Source organism: Rhinopithecus roxellana, chromosome 17, assembly GCF_007565055.1.
Source record: "Rhinopithecus roxellana isolate Shanxi Qingling chromosome 17, ASM756505v1, whole genome shotgun sequence".
NCBI lineage: Eukaryota > Metazoa > Chordata > Mammalia > Primates > Cercopithecidae > Rhinopithecus > Rhinopithecus roxellana.
The window spans coordinates 3,845,948-3,867,407 of record NC_044565.1 but is presented as its reverse complement, the minus strand read 5'-3'; the positions used below and the strand labels follow the sequence as shown (position 1 = coordinate 3,867,407).

The 21,460-nt window shown below is 40.0% G+C and overlaps 1 protein-coding gene and 1 long non-coding RNA gene across 3 annotated transcripts; one reads left to right on the top strand and one right to left on the bottom strand.

Annotated features, from left to right (window-relative positions):
* Window positions 1-84: 84 nt before the first annotated feature.
* LOC115894164 lies at window positions 85-9,548 on the top strand. Of its 2 annotated transcripts, none has more exons than XR_004054191.1 (3): window positions 85-133; window positions 5,977-6,073; window positions 9,410-9,548. It is a non-coding gene; the product is annotated as an uncharacterized LOC115894164 (long non-coding RNA). The 2 variants fall into 2 exon arrangements; XR_004054190.1 differs by lacking the exon at window positions 85-133 and adding an exon at window positions 1,530-1,615.
* IL1A (interleukin 1 alpha) lies at window positions 9,083-19,731 on the bottom strand. Its single transcript, XM_010376347.2, has 7 exons — window positions 18,781-19,731; window positions 18,059-18,113; window positions 17,053-17,101; window positions 15,950-16,172; window positions 14,136-14,306; window positions 12,626-12,750; window positions 9,083-10,442 (listed from the first exon to the last, which is right to left on the bottom strand). The coding sequence occupies exons 2-7, from the start codon at window positions 18,103-18,105 to the stop codon at window positions 10,242-10,244; spliced, it is 816 nt and encodes a 271-aa protein (XP_010374649.2). The 5' UTR covers window positions 18,106-18,113; window positions 18,781-19,731; the 3' UTR covers window positions 9,083-10,241.
* Between the last annotated feature and the right edge of the window lie 1,729 nt (window positions 19,732-21,460).

The window sequence follows — 21,460 nt, the reverse complement described above, 5'->3', positions numbered from 1 at the left end:
GGAAGAACGTGCAGTGCACCTCGGCATTGAGGGCGGCTTCCTCGGGGCGCGGCACCGCCCGCCTCTGAGTCCGCCTCTGAGTCCGCCTCTGAGTGGGCGTGGAGGCCTCCGAGGGATCTCAGCCGGGCTGGCGGTGAGTGGGGCGGTTAGGTTGCAGCCAGCTGGGGTTGGCGCTGCGAGAGTCCCTGAGCGGAGAGACAGGGCGGTCCTCCCAGGCTGCTGGGATTCTTTCCTCTCAGAGTGTCAGATTCACAGGAGCTATGAAAAAATAATATTATAAAGAGGACATATGGGTCTTATGCATCTAAAGCCTCCTAATTTTAGTACTGCAGGGTGGCTCCTTTAATTGAGGTAAAATATGCATAACATCATATATACCATTTTAACCATTTTAAAGTGTTACATTTTCCGAAAATGTGCAGTTCAGTGGTATTAAGTAACCTCACATTGTAGGACAACCATCACTACTATCCTTTCCAGAACTTTTTCGTCTTCCCCAACTGAAACCCTGTCCACATCGCTTGCTCCGCCCTCCTCCCTCCTCCAGCCCCAGGCAGTCACCGTTCTAGTTTCTGTCTCTGGATTTGACAACTGTAGGTACCATGTAAGTAGAATCATGCAGTATTTGTTCTGTGGCTGACTTGTTTCACTTAGCATAAAGTTTTCAAGGTTCATGCATGGGTAGCATGTGTCAGAATTTCCTTTTAAGGGGGAATAGCATTCCGTTGTGTGGACATGCCACATTTTGCTTCTTGGTCCGTCCCTCTCCGGACACTTGAGTTGCTTCCACTTTTTGGCTTTTGTGAATAATAATATGAACATGAATGTACAAATAATTCTTTGAGACTCTCCTTTTCATTCTTTTGGGTATATACCAAGAAGTGGTATTGGATCAAATGGCAATTCTATTTTAAATTTTTTGAGAAACTGCCTTACTCCTCTCAGGATGATCTCTTGTTCAAGGTATATTTTCGATTTCGCCTCATCAGCTGACTATAAGGCCATAAGGCTAACGGAGAAAGGGACAGTGGATGGGAGGCCTAGTTCCCCTGAGTCCCTAGGCACACTTCATTCCCCTTGTTTTAATCCTAATTTTTTTTTTTTTGTTTTGAAGTTTGTCCTGTTTCATCTATTCTCCAGTTTCTTGAAGAGGGCTGGAAAATGCTCTTGGCTCCTTGTGTGTGAAGGTGCCTCTTTCATGGATGCTGGAGAGGTGGTGGGTAGAGAGGCAGTCGTACGTGGGTACCTGTTGGCCAGGTTCAGCTCACCAGTTGGGTGAGCAGCTGCCACGCAGCAGCCCTTCTCTTTAGCCCTAAATAGGGAGTTCGGAAGAGAGCCAGGGTTTCTGGATTCATGCATTTTGATATTTCCAATAGTGTATAAAATGTTTGAAATAGGAAAACTGATCATTGTTTTTGTTAATGACTGAGAAAGGGACTCCTTCACTGGCAGTTTCAGAAAAGTGAAGACGGTTCTGTTTTGGTCTTTGTAGAATCTAGGTGATTGAATGCATCTCAGTTTTAGAAGTCACCTTGCCTGATCTCCCACCCAGTGCTGGAGTATTCCACGGACTCCATGTAGGTACTGCACCTTTGCAAGAATACTGCTGGTGTTGGTGAGTTGCCTTACCTGTCCTGTTATTGGAGACCCCTGCTTATTAGGAAACTTAAAATGAACTCAAATGAGCTTCCTTGCTTACTAGTCCTAGTCCTTTGGAGCAACATAGGCCAGTTCTGCCTCCTTTTCTCCATCCTTTGGGTATTTGAAGGTCTATCTTGTAGGACACAAAATGTGGGAAAATAGCTAGGCAGGTTTAAAAATTCTCAACTCTACCAAGCATGGTGGTGACTCATGCCTGTACTCAATCCCAGCACTTTGTGAAGGAGGATTGCTTGAGCCCAGGAGTTTGAGACCAGACTGGGCAACATAGCAAGACCCCATTTCTAAAAAAGAAAAATACAAAAATTAACCAGACATTGGTGGCACACACCTGCAGTCCCTTCTACTCAGGAGGCTGAGGTGGGAGGATCACTTGAGCCTAAAAGTTCAAGGCTGCAGTGAACTATGGTCATGCCACTGCACTCCAGTGTGGGAGGCAGAGCAAGACCCTGTCTCCAAATAAATAAATAAATAGATAAATAAAATTCTCAACTCATTCATCAAAGTATCCACTGTAGCTCTCTATGATCCTGGTTTTTTTTTTTTTTTTTTTTTTTTCTTTTTTTCTTTTTAGAGGAGTCTGGCTCCATTGCCCAGCTGGAGTGCAGTGGCATGATCTGAGCTCACTGCAGCCCCCACCTCTCTGGCTTAAGTGATCCTCCCACCTCAGCCAGCCATCGGGGTAATTTTTGTATTTTTTGTAGAGATGGGGTTTTGCCATGTTCCCCCAGGCTGATCTCGAACTCCTGGCTCAAGCGATCCACCTGACTCCATCTCCTAAAGTGTTTAGATTACAGGTGTGAGCCACCACACCAGGACAATCCAGGTGGCTTTAACGGTTTCCCATTGCTCTCAGGCTAATGACCTATAAGCACCTGGAGGGCTTGGGCTTTTACTCCCTCAGCCTTAGCCACTTCCCTTAGCCTTAGCCCACACTTCTCTCCTCTTGCTGTCATCCAGACACATTGTTTTTCCCTTTCCATACTCCTCTCTGTCTAGGAATCCAAATTTTCTTTCTCATTTCTCTTAGTCAATTATTATTTTTACTCTAACAGCCTTATTGAGATATTCACGTGCCATACAATTCTCCCACTTACAGCATACAATTCAGTTTTCTAACGTATTCATCACCCCCTGAAGAAACCCTATACTCATTAACAGTCACTCCCCATTCTCCCCTTCTCTCAGCCTCTAGAAACCACGAATCTACTTTCCATCTCTATAGGTTTGCCTTCTGGACATTTCATATATATTAAATTATGCAATTTGTGGTTTCTGATGGGCTTCTTTTGTTACCGGTATATCATGGGTTTGGTCTAGGTCCTGCTGCTCGCTGCACAGAAAGCCAGTCACTGAGATGACAAGTATTGCCAAGGAAGAAGGCTGTAAGCGGGTGCTGCAGCAGAGGAGATGGGAGCTCAATCTCAAATCCATCTCCCTCACCTAAAACCAGGGATTTAGATAGCAGGGAAGAAATGTAACAATGTATAAGGAAACAGGAACCAGGGAGGGGCAAGGAAGCAATCCTGATGAATGAGGGGTCCTAAGTCTCATTGCCTGGATGTGGTGATCTGGTGAGTTTCAGTTCTTTGATACTTTTTTTGAGAGGCCTGAAGGTCTTTTCCCCAGGAAGGAACTCAAACAAAACTAATATAAGCTTCAAGCTTTAAGACCAGAAGGGTCAATTTCTATGTCTATGCGAAAGAAGAGTCTATGGGACTACTGGGTCAGTTTCACTTTCGCTTAGTATACTGTTCTCAAGGTTAATCCACATAGCATGTGTCAGTACTTCATTCCTTTTTATGACTGGGTATTCCATTGTGCAGATATACAGTATTTTATTTACCATTCATCAGTTGATGGACATCTAGGTTCTTCCACTTTTTGGCTATTATGAATAATGCTACTATGAACTTTCATGTATACATTTTTGTGTAGACATATGTTTTCAATACTCATGGGTATATACCTAATGAGAGGAATTACCGTGTCATACGATAATTCTATCTTTAACCATTTGGGGAACTGCCAAACTGTTTCCCAAAGCACCTATAGCATTTTACATTCCTACCAGCAGTGTATGAAAGTTCCAGTTTCTTCACATCCTCAACAACATTTGTTATTGTCCATTTTTTAAATTATAACCATCCTAGTGGGTGTGAAGTGGTGTCACATTGTGGTTTTTATTTGTATTTCCTTGATGACTAATGATGTTGAGCATCTTTTTATGTGTTTACTGGCCATTTGTATATCTCTATTCAGAGTCTTTACCTATTTTTAAATTGGGCCAGTTATCTTCTTACTTTTTTAAAAATTTTTTTGAGATGGAGCCTCACTCTGTTTCCCAGGCTGGAATGGAGTGGTGTGATCTCGGCTCACTGCAACTTCCATCTCCTGTGGTCAAGTGATTCTGGTGTCTTAGCCTCCCAAGTAGCTGGGATTACAGGCACCTGCCACCATGCCCAGTTAATTTTTTTTTTTTTTTTTTTTTTTGTATTTTTAGTAGGGACGGGGTTTCACCATGTTGGCCAGGCTGGTCTCTTTGTTGACTCTTAATCATCCTTCAGTCTCAGACAAAACATCCCTTTCTCAAGGATTGTGATTAGCTTGATTATGTGCTTATCTTTCTCCCTGCTAGTCTGTAAACTGAGGGTAGGCCACTATATTCATTGTTTTTGGCACCAAATAGAAACTAAATTAATGTCTTTTGAATGAATAGGGCTTTCTCCTTTTAAAGATCCCTTTAATACAGTAACCACACTATGTATAAGTAGCCACAAGCCCGTTCAATAATACTACTAGCTCTTATAGCCCATATGTCTCTGCCTTGTCTACCACAATATCACTGGAGACTTTGCTAAATGCAATGGTAAAAATCAAAATACAGGCTGGGTATGGTGGTTCATGCTTGTAATCCCAGCACTTTGGGAAGCCAAGGTGGGAGGATTGCTTGAAGCCAGGCATTTGAGACCAGTCTGGGAAACAGAGAGAGACCCCATCTCTATAAACCACACCTCCCACCCTCCCAGAAAAGAAATAAGCATGGCTGGGTTGAAGTCACCAAGGATGGCTGACTAACTGATCAAGTGACTTTACCTGATTGTTTGTAGAATATTTACCTTCACCCATGTGGGAGGATTGCTTGAGCCAATCCTCAGTTTGGATTCAGGAACTTGATTTAATTGGTATCCTGATTGTGGATTAGATTCTCAGGGATACCTTCACTAAGTAAAAGCGATAATAGCTACTCTTAAGTAAAATAATGAATGCATCAAACACTCTAAATCCATGGTGTTGTGCTAAGCTCTTTCTGTATTTTATCTCATTTGATATTACAAACCTTTGATGTGTTAATAATTACTACCTCCATTTTTACAAGTAAGGAAACTGACATTGAGAGATTAAGAGACTAGCCCAAATCACAAAGTAAATGAGATTTGAATCCAGTCTTGATTCCAAATTCTACAGTATTCTAGATTCAAAGAGACTAAATTATAAGATGGAGAGCCAATTTTACTTTATAACAGGGTTAGAATGGCAGAAGAGACCTGACATTCACACCTCTAACCAGTGCATCCTCTTCCTGAAGGCAAATATGCAGGAAATCTGTAATAAGAACTTCCTTTGGTGAAAGCCAGGTGCAGGGGCTCACAATTGTAATTCCAGTACTTTGGGAGGCCAAGGTGGGAGTTTGAGAAGAGTCTGGGCAACATATTGAGACCCTGTCTCTACAGACAAAAACAAAAACAAACACAAAACAACTTCAAGAAAACTCTTTTGGTATGGATCAGAACAAGAGGAATTATCTATCTGATCCAAATGCTTAATAACTTTAAGCCACAATCCACTCACTGCCACAATAGAGATATACCTGCCAATGCCACTCAGGTAATCCCATCAAAAGTGGTAATGTGGTCTGCAGCATGAGTTGTTCTTAGTGATCCCAGGCTGAGACCTTGGGATTGCAGCATTTTATTATACGTATGTACAAAACATCCGTTGGATAATCTTCTAAATTGATGCAATACATTCATATCAAGAATACCTGTCTGTAATCTCCATAAACCCTCTCCTTTCTGTTTTTAAAAGAAGTAACAGCATTTCTCCTCACATGACAAAGAAATGACTTCACCATCCATGAAATAGCGAATAGGAGCTCTGTGGAAGGAAATTAGCTCTACTTCTTGGTGGAGATGAGGAGAGTTCCTCTGAAAATCAAGGCTCTTGTCATGCTAGGAGCCAAAGTTGTTTTTTAGAGTACGGAGAGTTGAGAAGATAAGACAGGGAACATCCACTCATGTTTTTCTTATTCCATAGGCCTCTCAATTGGGCAAAGCACTCCAGACCTTTTGGAAGAGTGACTCCAAAGGCAAGCACCTGCTTGGCAGGCCCCTCACTTTCTACGCAAGTATAAGTGAGTATATAAAATGGGAGTACTTGTGCTGTTGAATACCTTATTTCCAAATGAGGTTTGCTGGTGTCCCTGTGGCTGTGAGAAGGCCTCTGCTGAATTGATGGAACTTGTGTGTTCTCATCTCTTCTAACCCTGGATTGACTTGCGCAAAGGGAAGCCATTATTAACACTACAATAAAACCACCCTTAATCTGGGACTCTCTTCATGCAGTGTTTCTTAACCAATGATAAACATGAGAGTTACTTTCAGAGCTTAACAAATTTAAGATGCTCAAGTTCTATCCAAACTGACTGAATCTCCAGAGGTGAGGCCCAGGGCTGTATACTTTTGAGCCAGACCTCAGTTTACCCTCCAGAGCTTAGCCTCTTTGCTTATAAGGTTGCATGACACCTTTTGTTTGTCAGCCACTCTGATAAAAAAAAATTGGTAAGGGATAGGTTTTTGAGAAGAAGGAGCAAAGGTGTTCTTGGCCAGTGAGAGCCAATGACAGGGAAATGCAAACAATGTATCCATAAGAAAGGTAAATTACTCTATAGAGCATTTAGGATAAATGAACATCTCATGCCTAGCATTGAGAGAGGGTACAAAAAAAAAAAAAAAAAAAAAAGACCACTCGATACACAAAGCAATAAATGGAATAAAGATTTTTTTCCTTGTAAATTAAAAAAAATCCCTTGTTACCAAGGTATAATTTATTTTATATGTAGTTCAATGAGGTGTTGTAGATAATAAATTTTTTGTAAATTGTTATATTGTCATATAATCACATTCATTTTTTAAAGTCAGAAATGTATATAACCATTAAACTTATAAATAAGTCATTCAGAGATACAGATACACGAGCATATTTTATATCCACCACAATCATTATTACTATCTCAACAATTCCATCACCCCCCGAATTTCAAGTGTAGGTGTTTTTAAATGTCAGAGGAGTCTCCTCAGTGGGAGGAAGGTTAGGGAAATATCTTTTGGCTTTTGGCTTCTGTGCCTTGGGTTTAAAGGCAGGGATTTGGCTTTACTGTCATTGATTTGGAACCTGATATGTAGGACCGTAAGAAAAGAAATAGACTCTAACAAGTTCTATGCTAAGACTGTTGAGTCTCACCATGGTGACTCTTACTGTTTAGGCAATGAGGGAGGTGGGGCAGACCATATGGATAGCTGGCCTGGGAGAATAACACTCCAAGGCCATTTCTACAATGATTCAATATTTCACTGTTAATCAGAGACTGAGCAGCTATTATACTTTTTAAGATGTCTTGAATTTGTGTTGCTTGCTCAGTGTTTTGTATTTCCTTATTTCTTAAAATATATTAATATTAAAATAATTCTTTAATATTCTTAAAACCAAAGGAGAGTAAGGAATCAAGTCTTACTTAGTCTTGCTCTAGCCAGACTTGGGGTAAGGAAACCCTAGGAAAGCCATGGCTGCTAGAAAGAACAGGGTGAGACAAACGAGAGACCAGGTCTCTGTGGCGCTCTGTATCAGTTAAGCTAGATTTGACTGCATGTCATAGCAAACCCAGTGAAAATGGCTTAATAACAGTAGCATTTCTTGTTTTCTTTAAATCTGGAGGTAGGTTCTTGGTGTAACAATGTTGTCAGAGATGCTGGCTGTTTTTCTCCTTCCACTCTGCATTCTTCATTGTGTCGCTCTGACTTCCCAGTTGTTGCAAGTCGGAGACCACAGTTCTGAGCTTCACTTCCTTATAGAACGTGTCTCATTCAAGGAAGAAGGAAGATACAGGACCATCTATATGGCTCTTTATTTTAGCAAGTAGAAAATCTTTTCCAGAAGTTTCCAGATCGACATCTCATTTGATAGGTTAAGTCAACATGACTTAGTCATGTAAGAATAGAATGAACATAATCTTAAATCAATTGGATTCATCCTTTGGGGAAGGGCATGTTGACTTCTCAATGAAATCAGGGTTCTGTCAGTAAGGAAGAAGGAGAGATGGCAATTGCATGGACAACCAACCGTGTTCACCATATACTTCTCTTCTCCCTTTGACATCACTTTTAGGATTTTATCTACTACATACCTACTAATGTCTTCCATATCTATGTACAGTTATTTTTCTGAGTTCCAGATACGTTATCATCTCCCCATTGTACATCTGCAATTGAGTGTCCTCTAGTAGCTCAAAGTACATGCCTAAAATTTTACTCATCGTTCATCCTGGAATGGAGAAGACCTCTATATTTCTACCAAAATATGGTTAAGACGCTGCCACTCATCCAGTCTCCAGTACCAAGAAACAGGGTCATCTTAGACTACTCCTTACCCAAATCTACCACACCCAATTCCAAGATCCCTTGATATTAACCTTGATTTTCCAACTAAATATATCTTGCATCCATGCTTGGATCTATTAGTTGTTCTTTTAAAATTCTCTTTTATATGTTTTTAACATTTTAAAAAATTTATCTATCTTTTGAGACTGGGTCTCACTCTGTCGCCCAGGTTGGGGTGCAGTGGTGTGAACACAGCTCACTGCAGCCTCCATCTCCCAGGCTCAAGTGATCCTCCCACCTGAAGCCTACCAAGTAGCTGGGACGAGGTGCTCACTACCATGTCCAGCTAATTTTTTTTATTTTTTATTTTTTTTTGTAGAGATGAGGTCTCACTATGTTGCCTAGTCTGGTCTCGAACTCCTGACCTCAAGTGATCCTCCTGCCTTGGCCTCCCAAAGTGCTGGGATTGAGGTCTGAGCCACCGTGCCTGGCCTATTAGTTGTTTTTAATGTATCTCTATATGTGTGAGTTTGTATAAAGATAGGAACACATGTTTTGTGTATGTGTAATGTGAGCTTTAAGTGAACCCGGAAATATTATCATTCTTAATGCCATTTATGCATACTGGCAGCTAGCAAAGAGGAGAAAAAATATAAAATCTTGGTTTGGTTTTATAAAGTAACACTAAATGCAGTTATTTATGTAAACGTTTACCTTTTGTTCCTAATTACCATGCAGTAAAATGATTAAGACAATGAACAACTATGTGTCAGAGAATTTTGTTGCAAGCTTTATTCAGTTATGACTGGTAATAATCTATCAATCACTATTGTTGATAATAATGTAACATATGGTCTGATCACAATTTTTATAACCTAGAAGAAACGTTGATTACATTCCAGAAAAGAAAGTTTTGGTAACAGTGGTCTGATGGTTGTCAAAGTTGAGTTCATCTAATTTTAGCTTGTAGGACTTGATTGCAGGTGGAATTGAATGAAACAAGAACGCCCAGGCAAGTTTAATTGCAAAAGAGTCAAAGATTGGACCAATTATCAGCTCAAAGTAATTAATATACATTTATTATATAATTACAGGTCTCCCAAGTACTAGAATGCAGAGTTTCCTGGCTATGGGATAAGCACAACTTGGATCCAAATGCCCTATATTAATGAAATCAAACTTACTCGTCCCAGAAAACACTGTCTGCTATTCTGGAGGATGCCTGGTCACGCTCAGAGGATGAAGGGGCTCCCATAAATATAATATGTTATAATAATCTTAAATATATTTATAAATACATATATAAATAATAATTTAAAAATAACATTTCGTGCTTTGCCTTAATCTTGAGGCTCAGGTTCAAGAAGTATTTTACCAAAATGACCTCCCTGATTAGCATAAAAAACTGTTGGGGCAGGAAGGCTTAGGTATTATTCACTCCATTTTGAAAATGATAAAACTGAGGTCCCAGAAACTTATGCTATTTGAGTAAGAGTTCATCAGCAACTTAAAAGTAGAAGCAAACAGTTGAAATGAAATACTAGGTCCGTGGCTTCTTATTTCAACTGCTATTGTGCATATTTCTTAGTTTTCTTATGCCTTAATTTGCCCATCTGTAATATGGGTAGAGTCTTTTTGGTAGCCGTAGTCAGTAACTCTGGTCCTCCTAAGATTGTTATGAAGAATAATAATTAAAATGATTGGTACTATGCAAAATATAGGGTGTTCTTTAAATAACAAACAACATTATATGTTAGTGTTGGTTCTACTAGACATTGCTCCTCTCTTACAAAGAGTGTAAACATTCATTTAGAATTACAAGGCTCAGTACACGCTCAGCAAATGACTAACAGTAAAGGATTTAGCTTTTTCATATTCGTGGTACATACGAACTGTCAACACTGCACAAGTGAGCAGACTCCAGACCTAAGCCTGGTTTTCCAGTATCTGAAAGTCAGTGATAGAGGGTGGCCCTCTTGCCAAACACACCCAATAGTCTTGCTTTGTGGCAATAAACAAGTTTGGATGGGCAACTGATGTGAAGTAGTTCTTAGTGCCGTGAGTTTCCCAGAAGAAGAGGAGGTTGGTCTCGCTACCTGTGATGGTTTTGGGTATCTCAGGCATCTCCTATGAAGAAAAGAAGAGAATTCTGTTAGAGAGCAAGACATTAGAAAAAGGACTGAAGCTCAATCCCTTGGCATTTGGCCTTCATGAGAAATAGCACTTTAGGACTATGGCTGTAACATGATGCTATAGGCTCTTCATTCATTTGTTCATTCAACAAGCATTTGTTACATGCCTAGTAGATGTGTGGCCCAGTCTATTAATAAGAGTTGATTTCCTTAGTTGATTAGAGAGAGATCTAAATTAGTTATGAAGATTACCGGGGACACTAGTATCTCACTGTATCCAGGCAGGTAGGAGGGAAACATTGTTTCTGTCCTGCCTTCAACATAGGCCTAAGGCATTTTGCATCAAATCTGAGCACTGGTGATTCTAAGCCCCCTAAACATTTTGATCTCCAAATGAACAAATGATACCTTTGGGAGATCAATTTAGCATTTAGATGACATTTATCTCAGTATTTAAGTCAACAATTGAAGCTTAAACATACACACACACACACACACGCACACACAAAATTCATAAGTATATCAGTAACTAAACTATTTCAATATACTTTCTTCAGAGTGTACTTTTCTTGTGAGTATGAGTAGAATTTAACAATGCTTTTATGGAAAAATAGATTTCAAATTCCAAGTTGAGATGCTTCTTTCCTACTCTTTTAAATTTAAAGCAAGTAAATACACTTTTGAGGCTTCCTTGGGGTTTCCAATGTCAGCAGGATTTATTTCCCAAACCTATGCCTCTCCTACTTTTTCCCTTCTCGTAAATGATATTTCTCCTCTTCCTTCTGTTGGTTCTATCTAAAATATAACCCAATTCTGCCTGTTTCTTTCCACTTCTTTTCCTTACCCCACCCCCATGACTGCCGTTAAACCTCCTCATTGGACTTTCTGCTTTCTCTATTGCCTTCCTTCTGATCTGTTTTCTATTTTAGGAAATATAAGTGAGGTCAGGGCATTGCACTGTCTGAAACCCATTAATGGCTTTTCATTGTATCTCAAATGAAATCCAAATGCAAGCTCTAGTCTCTGCATATGTTTTCTCCTTCTCAAAATGCCCCAGTTCCAAGAGTGCTTCTTCTGATCCTTGGAGCTGTCCTTTACCATCTTGAAATTGTAGGGCTTGGGTGCGTTCACACTTCTCTGAATGTCCTACCCCCAAACCCACAACCATGACCCACCCCCTCCTGTTGGCAGCTGTCATCTCACAAGGGGATTTGTTTTTACCACTTTGTCTAAATAGCACTCTCCCACTTTTCTCTATCTTAGCATCCTATTCATTTTTTTTTTTTTGCAGTGTCTTGCTCTTTTGTTGGTTGTTTGAGTTATCTATTTTCCGTATCCTCCAGAAGACTAAGTTCTATGAGACTAGAGGCTTTGATGCACCACTGTCTACACAGCTGTTGGCACTATGCCTGAAAAATAGAAGGCTCTCAATGAATAATGCTTGTTGAATGAGTTCATGAATGAAGCTGCTACCCTACTCTGTAGACATCACTTGATCCAGAAAAGCACAGGCAGGCACATAAGTTCTAGTTGGGAATAGAAGGTCTTGGATTACACACTTACAAATTGAGTCACCTACTTATCAGTGGAGAAAACATCTAAGGTTATTGTGTGTGTGTGTGTGTGTGTGTGTGTGTTTGAGGGGGGAAGTGGTAGTGGAGATAGGGCTGGGATGAAGGATAATGCTGACATCAATGCAGAGAGAGGGGCACTGGAAGCAGCAGGCCCCATTTTGGGACTTGGTTCCCAGCTTTTTGCTTTGTGCCCATTGGCAGGTGATTAATCCTCTCTGATCTCAGTTGGCTTATTTGAATTTCTTGGAGGCAGGCCACATTGTCCTAAGGTCTAGTATTGTGTAGGTCAGATAATAGATGTCAGTAAAGATCAATGGAATAAATGGATGCCCTGGGATGGGAGGTGAATAAGGTCAGGCAGGGAAAGGAAAAAGAAAGAAGAAGGTAATTTTCTTCTTATTTGCTTTTGCCACCTCTATTATATTTTCTCACAGATCCTGCCTAGGCATGCCTCTGGAATCGATGGGAGTGGGGTGGGCAGGTGGGGGCTGTGGTAGGAAGAAAAGAGGACGGTGTCACCTTGTTAGAGGTGTCTGCCTATCGGGCTTATTTACAAACATATGAGATGTAAATGAGGGTAAGTGGGAGACAAAGGACAACTGACCTTCAGCAGCACCGGTTGGTCTTCATCTTGGGCACTCACATACAATTGAGTTTCTGAGATTCTTAGAATCACAGGAACTTTAGTATCGTCCTTTGATGACGTATAAGCACCCATGTCAAATTTCACTGGTGAAGAGAAGAACCAAAAAGAAAGTAAATTCATTGTATTTGTATAAAATCAAGTGTTGATGTAGATTGTGTGTGCATGGTGTGTGTGTGTGTGTGTGTGTGTATGTATGTGTGTATAGTTAGGTCCCCACCTATGATGTCAATACCTGGAAGTCAGGAATGGAATTCTATACATCTTTGTATCCTTCACAATGTCTTCCACACTCACCAAGCAGGTGAATACTTGGTTAATGTTCTTAGAATTTTCTACATTGAATGAATCCTTGGGGGCTGAATAAGTGTTGAATCTCTCATAATTTCGTTAGTGGGATAGACCCTGTAATTTGTTAGATCATGAGTTCATAATAACCTAACATGGAGGGGTTTAGGAAGCTGATACACTCATATGTTGCTAATGATACTGAAAAGTAGTTCAGTTTTTACTTACAGAATAACGTTTAATAAGAGCTGTCAAATTATTTATGCCCATTGATCTAGGCATTCCACTTTGGGATATGCTCAAAGAGATTACCAGATAGGAGAAAAAACAATAATATATACAAAGATATTTGCAACCAAGCTATTTAGAGTAAACCCAAGGGACCAACATAGCAACATGATTGATTATCTAGTGACATTAAAAATGGCAAATACACATATGATGTCAATATTGGCAAAATTGCAGAAATAATATTAAGTAGGAAAATAGAACACAAAATAATTTGTAAATGCAGAGTTGAAAGCATGTTAGCTGAAGTGCATCCAATCAGAAAAAGTCTTGCTTGTTTATTGCAAAATTGCCTCTCTGGACCTTTGAAAATACGTATACTGTTGAAACTGAAACATGTCCGCCATAAAAATTGGATGTGGGTGATAAAAGTTTTTGGACACTAAACTTCATCCTTTAAGCCATATTTGTAGCTTATTGGTGGTTTTGCCTTACAAATATGTTGTCAGAGATAATAAAGACCTTCCTAGTTTGGTGCTACTTGTGAGTTTCATCAACAGACTTTTTAAAGGAGAGTGATTGTTCTTCATTGGCTTCTGGGTAAATCTGAGTAAGTCATTTAATATGTCTGACAGTGAGTTTTCTCAGTTTTAAAATTGAGAGTAAGAATGTCTGAAAGAACCAAAGAGGTAGTACATCAGCAAGCTTTGTGCACAACCCTTTACTCTCAAATACAGGAAACTTCTCTTTTGTGGAACTTCCAGATTTAGTTGAACCTTCTGCCCTGGCTTGGGATTTTTATGGGAGCACTGTGCTTCAAGCTATTCTAGAAGAATGGTGCAACCCAGAACTCTGAAGAGGTATGTTTTTTTGCAAGCAGAAAGATTGAAATAAATAAATAAGTAAATGAAAGGAGGGGAGGATGACAGAAATGTCTGGTGCCATTTTAATGTACCTGCTTCATCCAGATTATGTAATGCAGCAGCCGTGAGGTACTGATCATTGGCTCGAATTATACTTTGATTGAGGGCGTCATTCAGGATGAATTCGTGTTTGATGATCCTTATAAAGTTGTATTTCATATTGCTTCGGAAGCTAAAAGGTGCTGACCTGGGCTTGATGATTTCTAAAACCATGATCACAGGTGTAGATTAATGTCTATGTACAAACACAGATGATATACACACTCTAGTACAAGCAGGGAAGATAGTTCTGGAGGGGATATTAGGAATATTCTAATCCAAATGAGGAAGCAAAGAGAAGTGAAATCACCCAGTCAGCAGTAGAATTGGTTTTCTAGGATTATCCTTGTTGTTACTTACGTGCTTCTTTTTAAAACTTCAATTCCTCAGGCAATAGTTTCATTGTTTTTAAAAAGACTATTTGCACAACTTTCTCATTGTGTGGGTGTTTCTAACTGATCAGAAAGACTACCAGTATTTCCTATCTATGTTTTCAAATGAATGCACTCTGAGAAAAAGATGAACGCCTTAAAAATAATTATATATGTCACTGAGAGTGCAGATCCACCACATTTCTGCAAAGTGGCACATATCAATAGCATCACAAATCTTCATGGCTCTGGGAAATTCTACTTCTGGGAATATATTCTAAGGAAATAAAGGGTGAGAGAAATGAATATTTATACAGATGTTCATTGTTGCATTGCTTATAATGGTGAAAAATGGGCACTCTAAAATGGCCTCAATATATTATTAAGTAAGAAAAGCTGGATATAAAGTTGTATATAGTGTGGTCTTGATGTTAGACATATTTGTTCACATGTAGGTATGTGTATAGCAAAGACTTTAAGGAAACATACCATAGTGCTGGTAGTAGTCTCACTGGCAATATGAGTGATTTTTATTTTCTTATATATTGTTACATTTTAAAACCTTCTAGGTAAACACATGTTATTGCTTAGGTATTATCCTAAAAACAGGAATACTGGGTTTCTAGTTCGTGTGGAGGCTTGTACAGTAAAGGCATGGAGGAGAAACCATGATTTTTATACTCTGGTAGAACTGGATTAGATTTGAGGCTCTTCCACTTACAGATGTGTGCCATTGGGCAGTTTACCTATCTCAATGAGCTTACTTTCCTTTTATGTAAAATGAGAAGGTAGGATTCTTGTGAGGTTTAGACATAATCAGTCATTAATAAATTAGTATTGCTGGTAGTATTCATATAGGTAGTAGTAGTAGTAGTAATAATAATAATAATAGCTAACATTTATTGGGTTCTTACTATGTACCAGACATTATTCTAGTCCAGAAGTTAGGGAATGTTGACTCATTTAATCTTTATAACAGTCAGGAGGGCCCAGCTATCTCAGTCTGTAAAGCCTGAGACTCTTAATCTTTACAACAATCCAATGAGTGGGGGATTCTGATTATTTCCATTTTACAGTAGAGGAAACTGAATCACCGAAAGATTATGTAACGTGCCCAAGGAGGCGTAGTTAGTATGAGAGGAACATAGCTTGTAAGTGGTCTTGTTACTGCTTTCTCCTGAAAGGCTAAAAGTCACACGACCTTTACAATATGGCCAAGAAATAATGGCTGTGAGCAAGTATTCTCAATTCAGGCCACTGCTCATCTCTCCCTCCTGGAGAAGGATAAACATTAGTTTTCTTTCTGTGTAGTTACCAGACTAATGCTTGGTTGTCTTCTTCTTATTCTGACTCCAGGTTTAATTTTCCCCTAAATTCTATTGTCCCTACTTACTTAAAACTGTGAAACAAAGATATTATTGTGCTTGACCCCTTACCTTCCTCTGAGTCACTGGTGATGGCCTTCAGGTCATCATCAGTGATGGATTGGCTTAAACTCAACCGTCTCTTCTTCAGAACCTTCCCATTGGTTGCTACTACCACCATGCTCTGCTTGAAGGTAAGCTTGGATGTTTTAGAGATTTCAGAGATACTCAGAGACACACACTGATCCATGCAGCCTTCATGGAGTGGGTCATAGCTTACATCATAGAAGGATTTCTATGAGGAAGGAAAACAGAAACTGAGAGGCTGTTCATGGTCAGGGAATGAAAGTCCTTTCAGTAGTGCTATATTCAACAGAAATAGTGAGGAGGATCTCCATTCTGGTCTTAGGTAACTCATGTTTCATTAGGCTTCCCTCCCTCTCTCCCTTTTGTCTCACCTTCCTTTCTCCTTCCAAGGTAAAAAGATGATTTTTTAGGAAGACTTTTTCATTTATTTGCATGCTCAAAAATGAGATGCTGTAACTAAATAGATTAACAATGATTGTAGTGAGTGGTAGCTTTCCAATTAGTTCCCTTTCAGGAGGCTAAAAATCTACTTAACAATGCTCAAAATATTTTAGAAATACTCCTTTGGGGACAGCTTTTAAAGCCAGTACCAAAGACATACCAGGCAGTACTTATACTGTCTATTTGTGGTCTCCAAACGCAATGACACAGCTTGGTGAGTGGCTGTAGATTTCTCACTTTCAATTGGCTTGCTTCCTCTCCCTCAGCTTCATGTTTGGAGACTTTCTCTAACCTCTGATGCTGGTGTCAGAGAGGGCAACCACAACACATCATGTTAGGAGACAGACCCCTGGTGAAGCGGTCTGTGGGGCCTGTCTCAGGATGGCATAACTAACATCCTGATGAAGCCTGCCCCAGGAGACTCCAGTTCTCAGGGATTTGGGATAATTCTGCTCTGTTCTAGGAGAAGCCAATACACATCAACTTTATAAGGCAGCTGGTCTCGCTTACAATGAAAGACAGGTCTCTGGACCTCTAGTGAGGGTAAAACAAAAGCATTTAAGATTCAAGTCGTTGCTGTTCTCTTTTGATGAAGAAACTACTGTGTAAGAATAGCAGTCCCATGAGAATTACAGTCATTTGCTTACCTGATTCAGAGACAGATGGTCAATGGAGGAACTGTCTTCTTCGTTTTCACTGCCAAATAAGACGATGAGAATGTAATTGTTTGTTATTTCACTTTGGTCTCTGGCCAATGTGTTTTAATGACCACGGTAGTTGTGGGTCACACACATACACACGGCCGTTACTGTCATCTTTGAAATTTAAGGACTTCTACACATACACATAGGTAGAGTAATTCATACCTTACTAATATGGAATTAGTAGTCATCAAGACAGGCTTTGAGCTTTACCTGTGCTTTATCTATAAAAATTAGACCTGGCTAACAAATTGAAGAGCTTTAATTGAAGTTCAGGGAAGAATGTTAAGCTCCTTAAGAGAAAAGAAAGGTTTTGAAGCACTTCATTTTTATTTTAACCAAATGGATTATATGTTACACATTGCTTTCATGTATTCACTAAAACAGATTTCATAATTTATACTTAGTAAAATATCCAGGCAAAATTTTGACAGCCTAGTTTGCATTAGTATTGACTACCAATAATGGAAACATCATGTTAGTTTAATATGTTCCATAATTTTATCTTTGTGTTCATTTACCTTTCTTCTACATACGAGCGAGATTTGCCTGTGTATCTGCGTTCACATGCCCAGCTTGCTGTGGAGTCATTTCCTATTCCTGAAGGAGACCAAGTTTTCCTGAGAATGGACCAGTAAAACCCATTCTTATATCAGGGTATGTGATCTCAACAGAGGCTGTGTCTGAGTTGATGCTGAAATTCATGTAGGACTCAGCAGACCTCAAAAATAACTTTTCTAAAATGGCAGTCTCCCTGCCAATGTAATCTCAGTTTAACATGCTGAATGCTTAGTTTTTCTGGGTCTTCTGTGAACCTGCTCTGACTTCAGGACTAGTACACATCTCTACAGCCTCTGCCGGCCTGGCCCCATGCTGGTCACTGTTATGCCTAGCTGGATTCTGGTGAGCCTTGAAACTTTCACTAAATCACGAGATAAATCTTATTCCTTACCTGTAACAGTTCTTCAGGTCTTCAAACATGTCCGGAACTTTGGCCATCTTGACTTCTGCAACAGAGAACACCAGCCACTGTCAGCTCAGCCAGCCTCTAACCCGGATACCTGTGAGGGGAACCCCTCCTCTTTGTGCTTCTTGAAAACTTTGTTGAATGACTTAGTCCACATTCAGCATTTTCTCCATCTTCTAGCTCCTTTGAATTAGTTTGCTATGTACCTGTCTCCTTTATTAGATCGTAAACTTCTTTTAGAATGCTTTATTTATATTGGTATTCCTTATGTGCCCAACCTAATGTATTGCACAGAACAGGCATTCAATCAATGAAAGTTTGAAGAGGTTACAAAAACACCACAAGAATAAGGTGTTTCCCTTACACAGAGGTAAGAGAGAGACAGAGTTGGAAATGTTCAATTTTCTCCTAATAATTTTGGATAGTAGAGATTCCCTCCCATGAGAAGCCTCAGTTGTATTCACCCCATGCCCTCACAGGAAGCTAATTCTGCCGTCTCTCAGTAGAACAAATCGGTCCTTATCAGAAAAAAGAGAGAATAATTTTCTAAAATCTGACTGTAATTCTAGGTCACATACCAAAACCGGGGAGGGACAAGAAAAGAAAGGAGAGGCTGTAGCTTTAGAGAAGGCAATGTGAGAGAAAACAGCCAAAGAGAAAAACAACAACAGAAAATACTTTAATAGCCAGAGATGTGAGGACAATACCTTTGCTGACTCAAACGCCAATGAAATGACTCCCTCTCTGGCTGGCAGCTTAAGCCTGAGTCAGTCTTCTTCGCCTTTTGTAATTGTCTTAAGTAGGCGTGGCTACAAGTATGTCGTCAAAACGGGGAATTTACAGGGAAGAATTCAGTTTTGTATTTTTCTACGTTCATTCAACTTGATACTGGCTAAAATAATGAAAGATGGCATAGCTGATACTATTGTTTGCAGATATTCCAAAAGTTATTGACTTGGTTCCTTTATTCACTGCTTTGCTTTATAAGATGACAAACATGTAGTCTTAGAAAAAGGGAAGTGCAGGAAACTTATCAAGTTTCTAGGAGGAAGGGAGAAATCCTGAAATCAGAACTCAAGGGGCTAGATTTGGAGGGGAATTCATTAATAATAATAGTTCTAATAGTAGCTGGAGTTGTGTTCTGGCTGAATCTGTTGATTGTGCTCCAGGTTGAATGTGAATTGGCAGAATACTTGGCAGCTCCTGGCAACTTTTGAGGGAAAATGAGCCATCTTTTCTGAAGAGGGAAGTTTGCTTGATTAAGGCATAAATCACTTCAGAGTATGGGGTGACAAGCTCCTGGTTAGGTCAGGGTAGAGAAGAGAAAAGTGATATTTGACCACAAAGAAGTCTTGAGCCTCTTACTCCTCTGAATATTGTCAACACATTTCCTACAGAGGGGACAGAGCTTCGGGACAGAACTCTCCACCCTGGCCCTGTTACAGTAAAGTAGCCCTTTACCAAGGACCAGAGAGAAGCCTGGTCTTCTGTAGGATACGCCCAAGGTGTGTCTTCTGTAGAAGAAGGTGTGTGCAAGCCCCGGGAGGTATGCCTAAGGCTTCAGCCAGAAGCCAGTGGCTAAATTTGGGAATGGAGATTGGGGGAAAAGAAGGCATGGATTTTTACATCTGAGACTTCAATGGTGTTGCCTGGTTACTATTATTAAAGAATTTCTCGGCTTTTATAATTCCTGTGGCCAGCCTAGTTCAGGTGGCGGAACACCAGACCCTTAGCAAATGGATGTTCCCAGTTGAAGTTTAAGCCATATATATTTTAAATAAAGGAAATGAACTAGGTGTGGTGGCATGCCCCTGTATTTCCAGCTGTTCAGGAGGCTGAGGCAGGACGATCACCTGAGGCCCAGAGTTCAAGTCCAGTGTGGGCAATGTAGTGAAGCCCCCATCTCTAAAAAATAATAAACAAACAAACAAAGGAAATGGATGGAAGAACAAGGTAGAAGAGAGAGAGAGAGAAAAAAAAGAGACAAGGCACTAAAACGTGGTATAGAAAAGCAAAAAAGTGTGGATCTGAGAGGAAAGCGGCTTGTGTGAGTTGGATAAAGTGTTCCCTCTGTTCCTGTTTAATTATAAATAATAGGATTGGTTAGATGTCATAAGGTCTATTTCAGGTGCAAAATCTCTTATATGCCAGTTTAATTATCCTGGTCATGTACCTGGTGCTATAATAGTTATAACAAGAGCCACAGAAATAACCACACTTGGATGTAAGCAATGTAAGTGTAGCACCAGACTAGGGTAGAAGCTTGGGTGTCTAAGGACAAATCCTGAAGGAACAGTGATGTCAGCCAACTGGCTACATTTCTGCTTACCTTGGTTCCTCCTTAGGCAACACAGAAATGTTAATCCTGATTACCCCCTCTCCTCCTGAGAATCTTGTGAGGGCTATTGCTAAGGAACAATTGCAAAGCACATTGTGAATGTGAGCTGCTATGGAGATGCAACTAAACAAAAATAATAACAATGCTAATGACAGCTTCAATCACTCAAGAACCTGTATAGTCATCATTATAATGCCTTAGTTCACCAAAGAAAATATAGTTCTTATGAAAATATTGGCTTGAAAGCTTCAACAGGGATAACATTTTCAGGTGAAGGCCACCATTGAAAGCCTGAAGATATTTAGCTTCTGGGAGCAATGCATGCCATCTCTTTGGTAATCCAGGAAAAACCCTGGTTCCACCAACATAGGCAATACCCATCCTGGTCCCATCCTCACTCCTCTGTTGTAGAGAATTCCCCAAATGTGGTTGTTGAATTTCTCAAGAACTTGGTTGAGAAGCAGCCAACTTGGGTTAGAATATCACCCAACCTTTTCCTTCACATGATTGTCTTGTCAATTGATTTTTAAAGGAAAACTAGGGTGGGTGAGGTTCAGAGAGAGGTGGGTCCTTGCATTGTTTTGAGGAGCTTGCTTTTCTGGGACTGTGAACAAAAGTTACCTCTTCTAGGGAAGGGATAGTGGAACATACTGGGCAGGGCTCTACTGGTAGATAGTGGAACATACTGGGCAGGCCTGTGGTGTGTGTGTGTTGGGAGCCATCCTGTGACAGGGATGTTGGGTGGCTTCAGGCACTCACCTCTTGACTCTGAGGAGGCCTCAAGAAACCCTTAATGAGTCACTGTCATCTAAATCATTTAGGAAGAAAAAAAAATGGTGCATTTATTCTATGCCATGGGTTTTGCTAGGAATCAGCAGTTTTTTCCCATGATCCACAAAATCAGATATGCAAGGTGAGATGTTCTATGTTGGTAGGTGACTGGGTATGTTTTATAAGATTGGAGCTTGTGAGTCCAAAGAACCATTGTGATGCCTTTCATGTGGCAATTGTTTTCTAGTTTACCTGCACTGTCTCGCTGCCTCCTCACT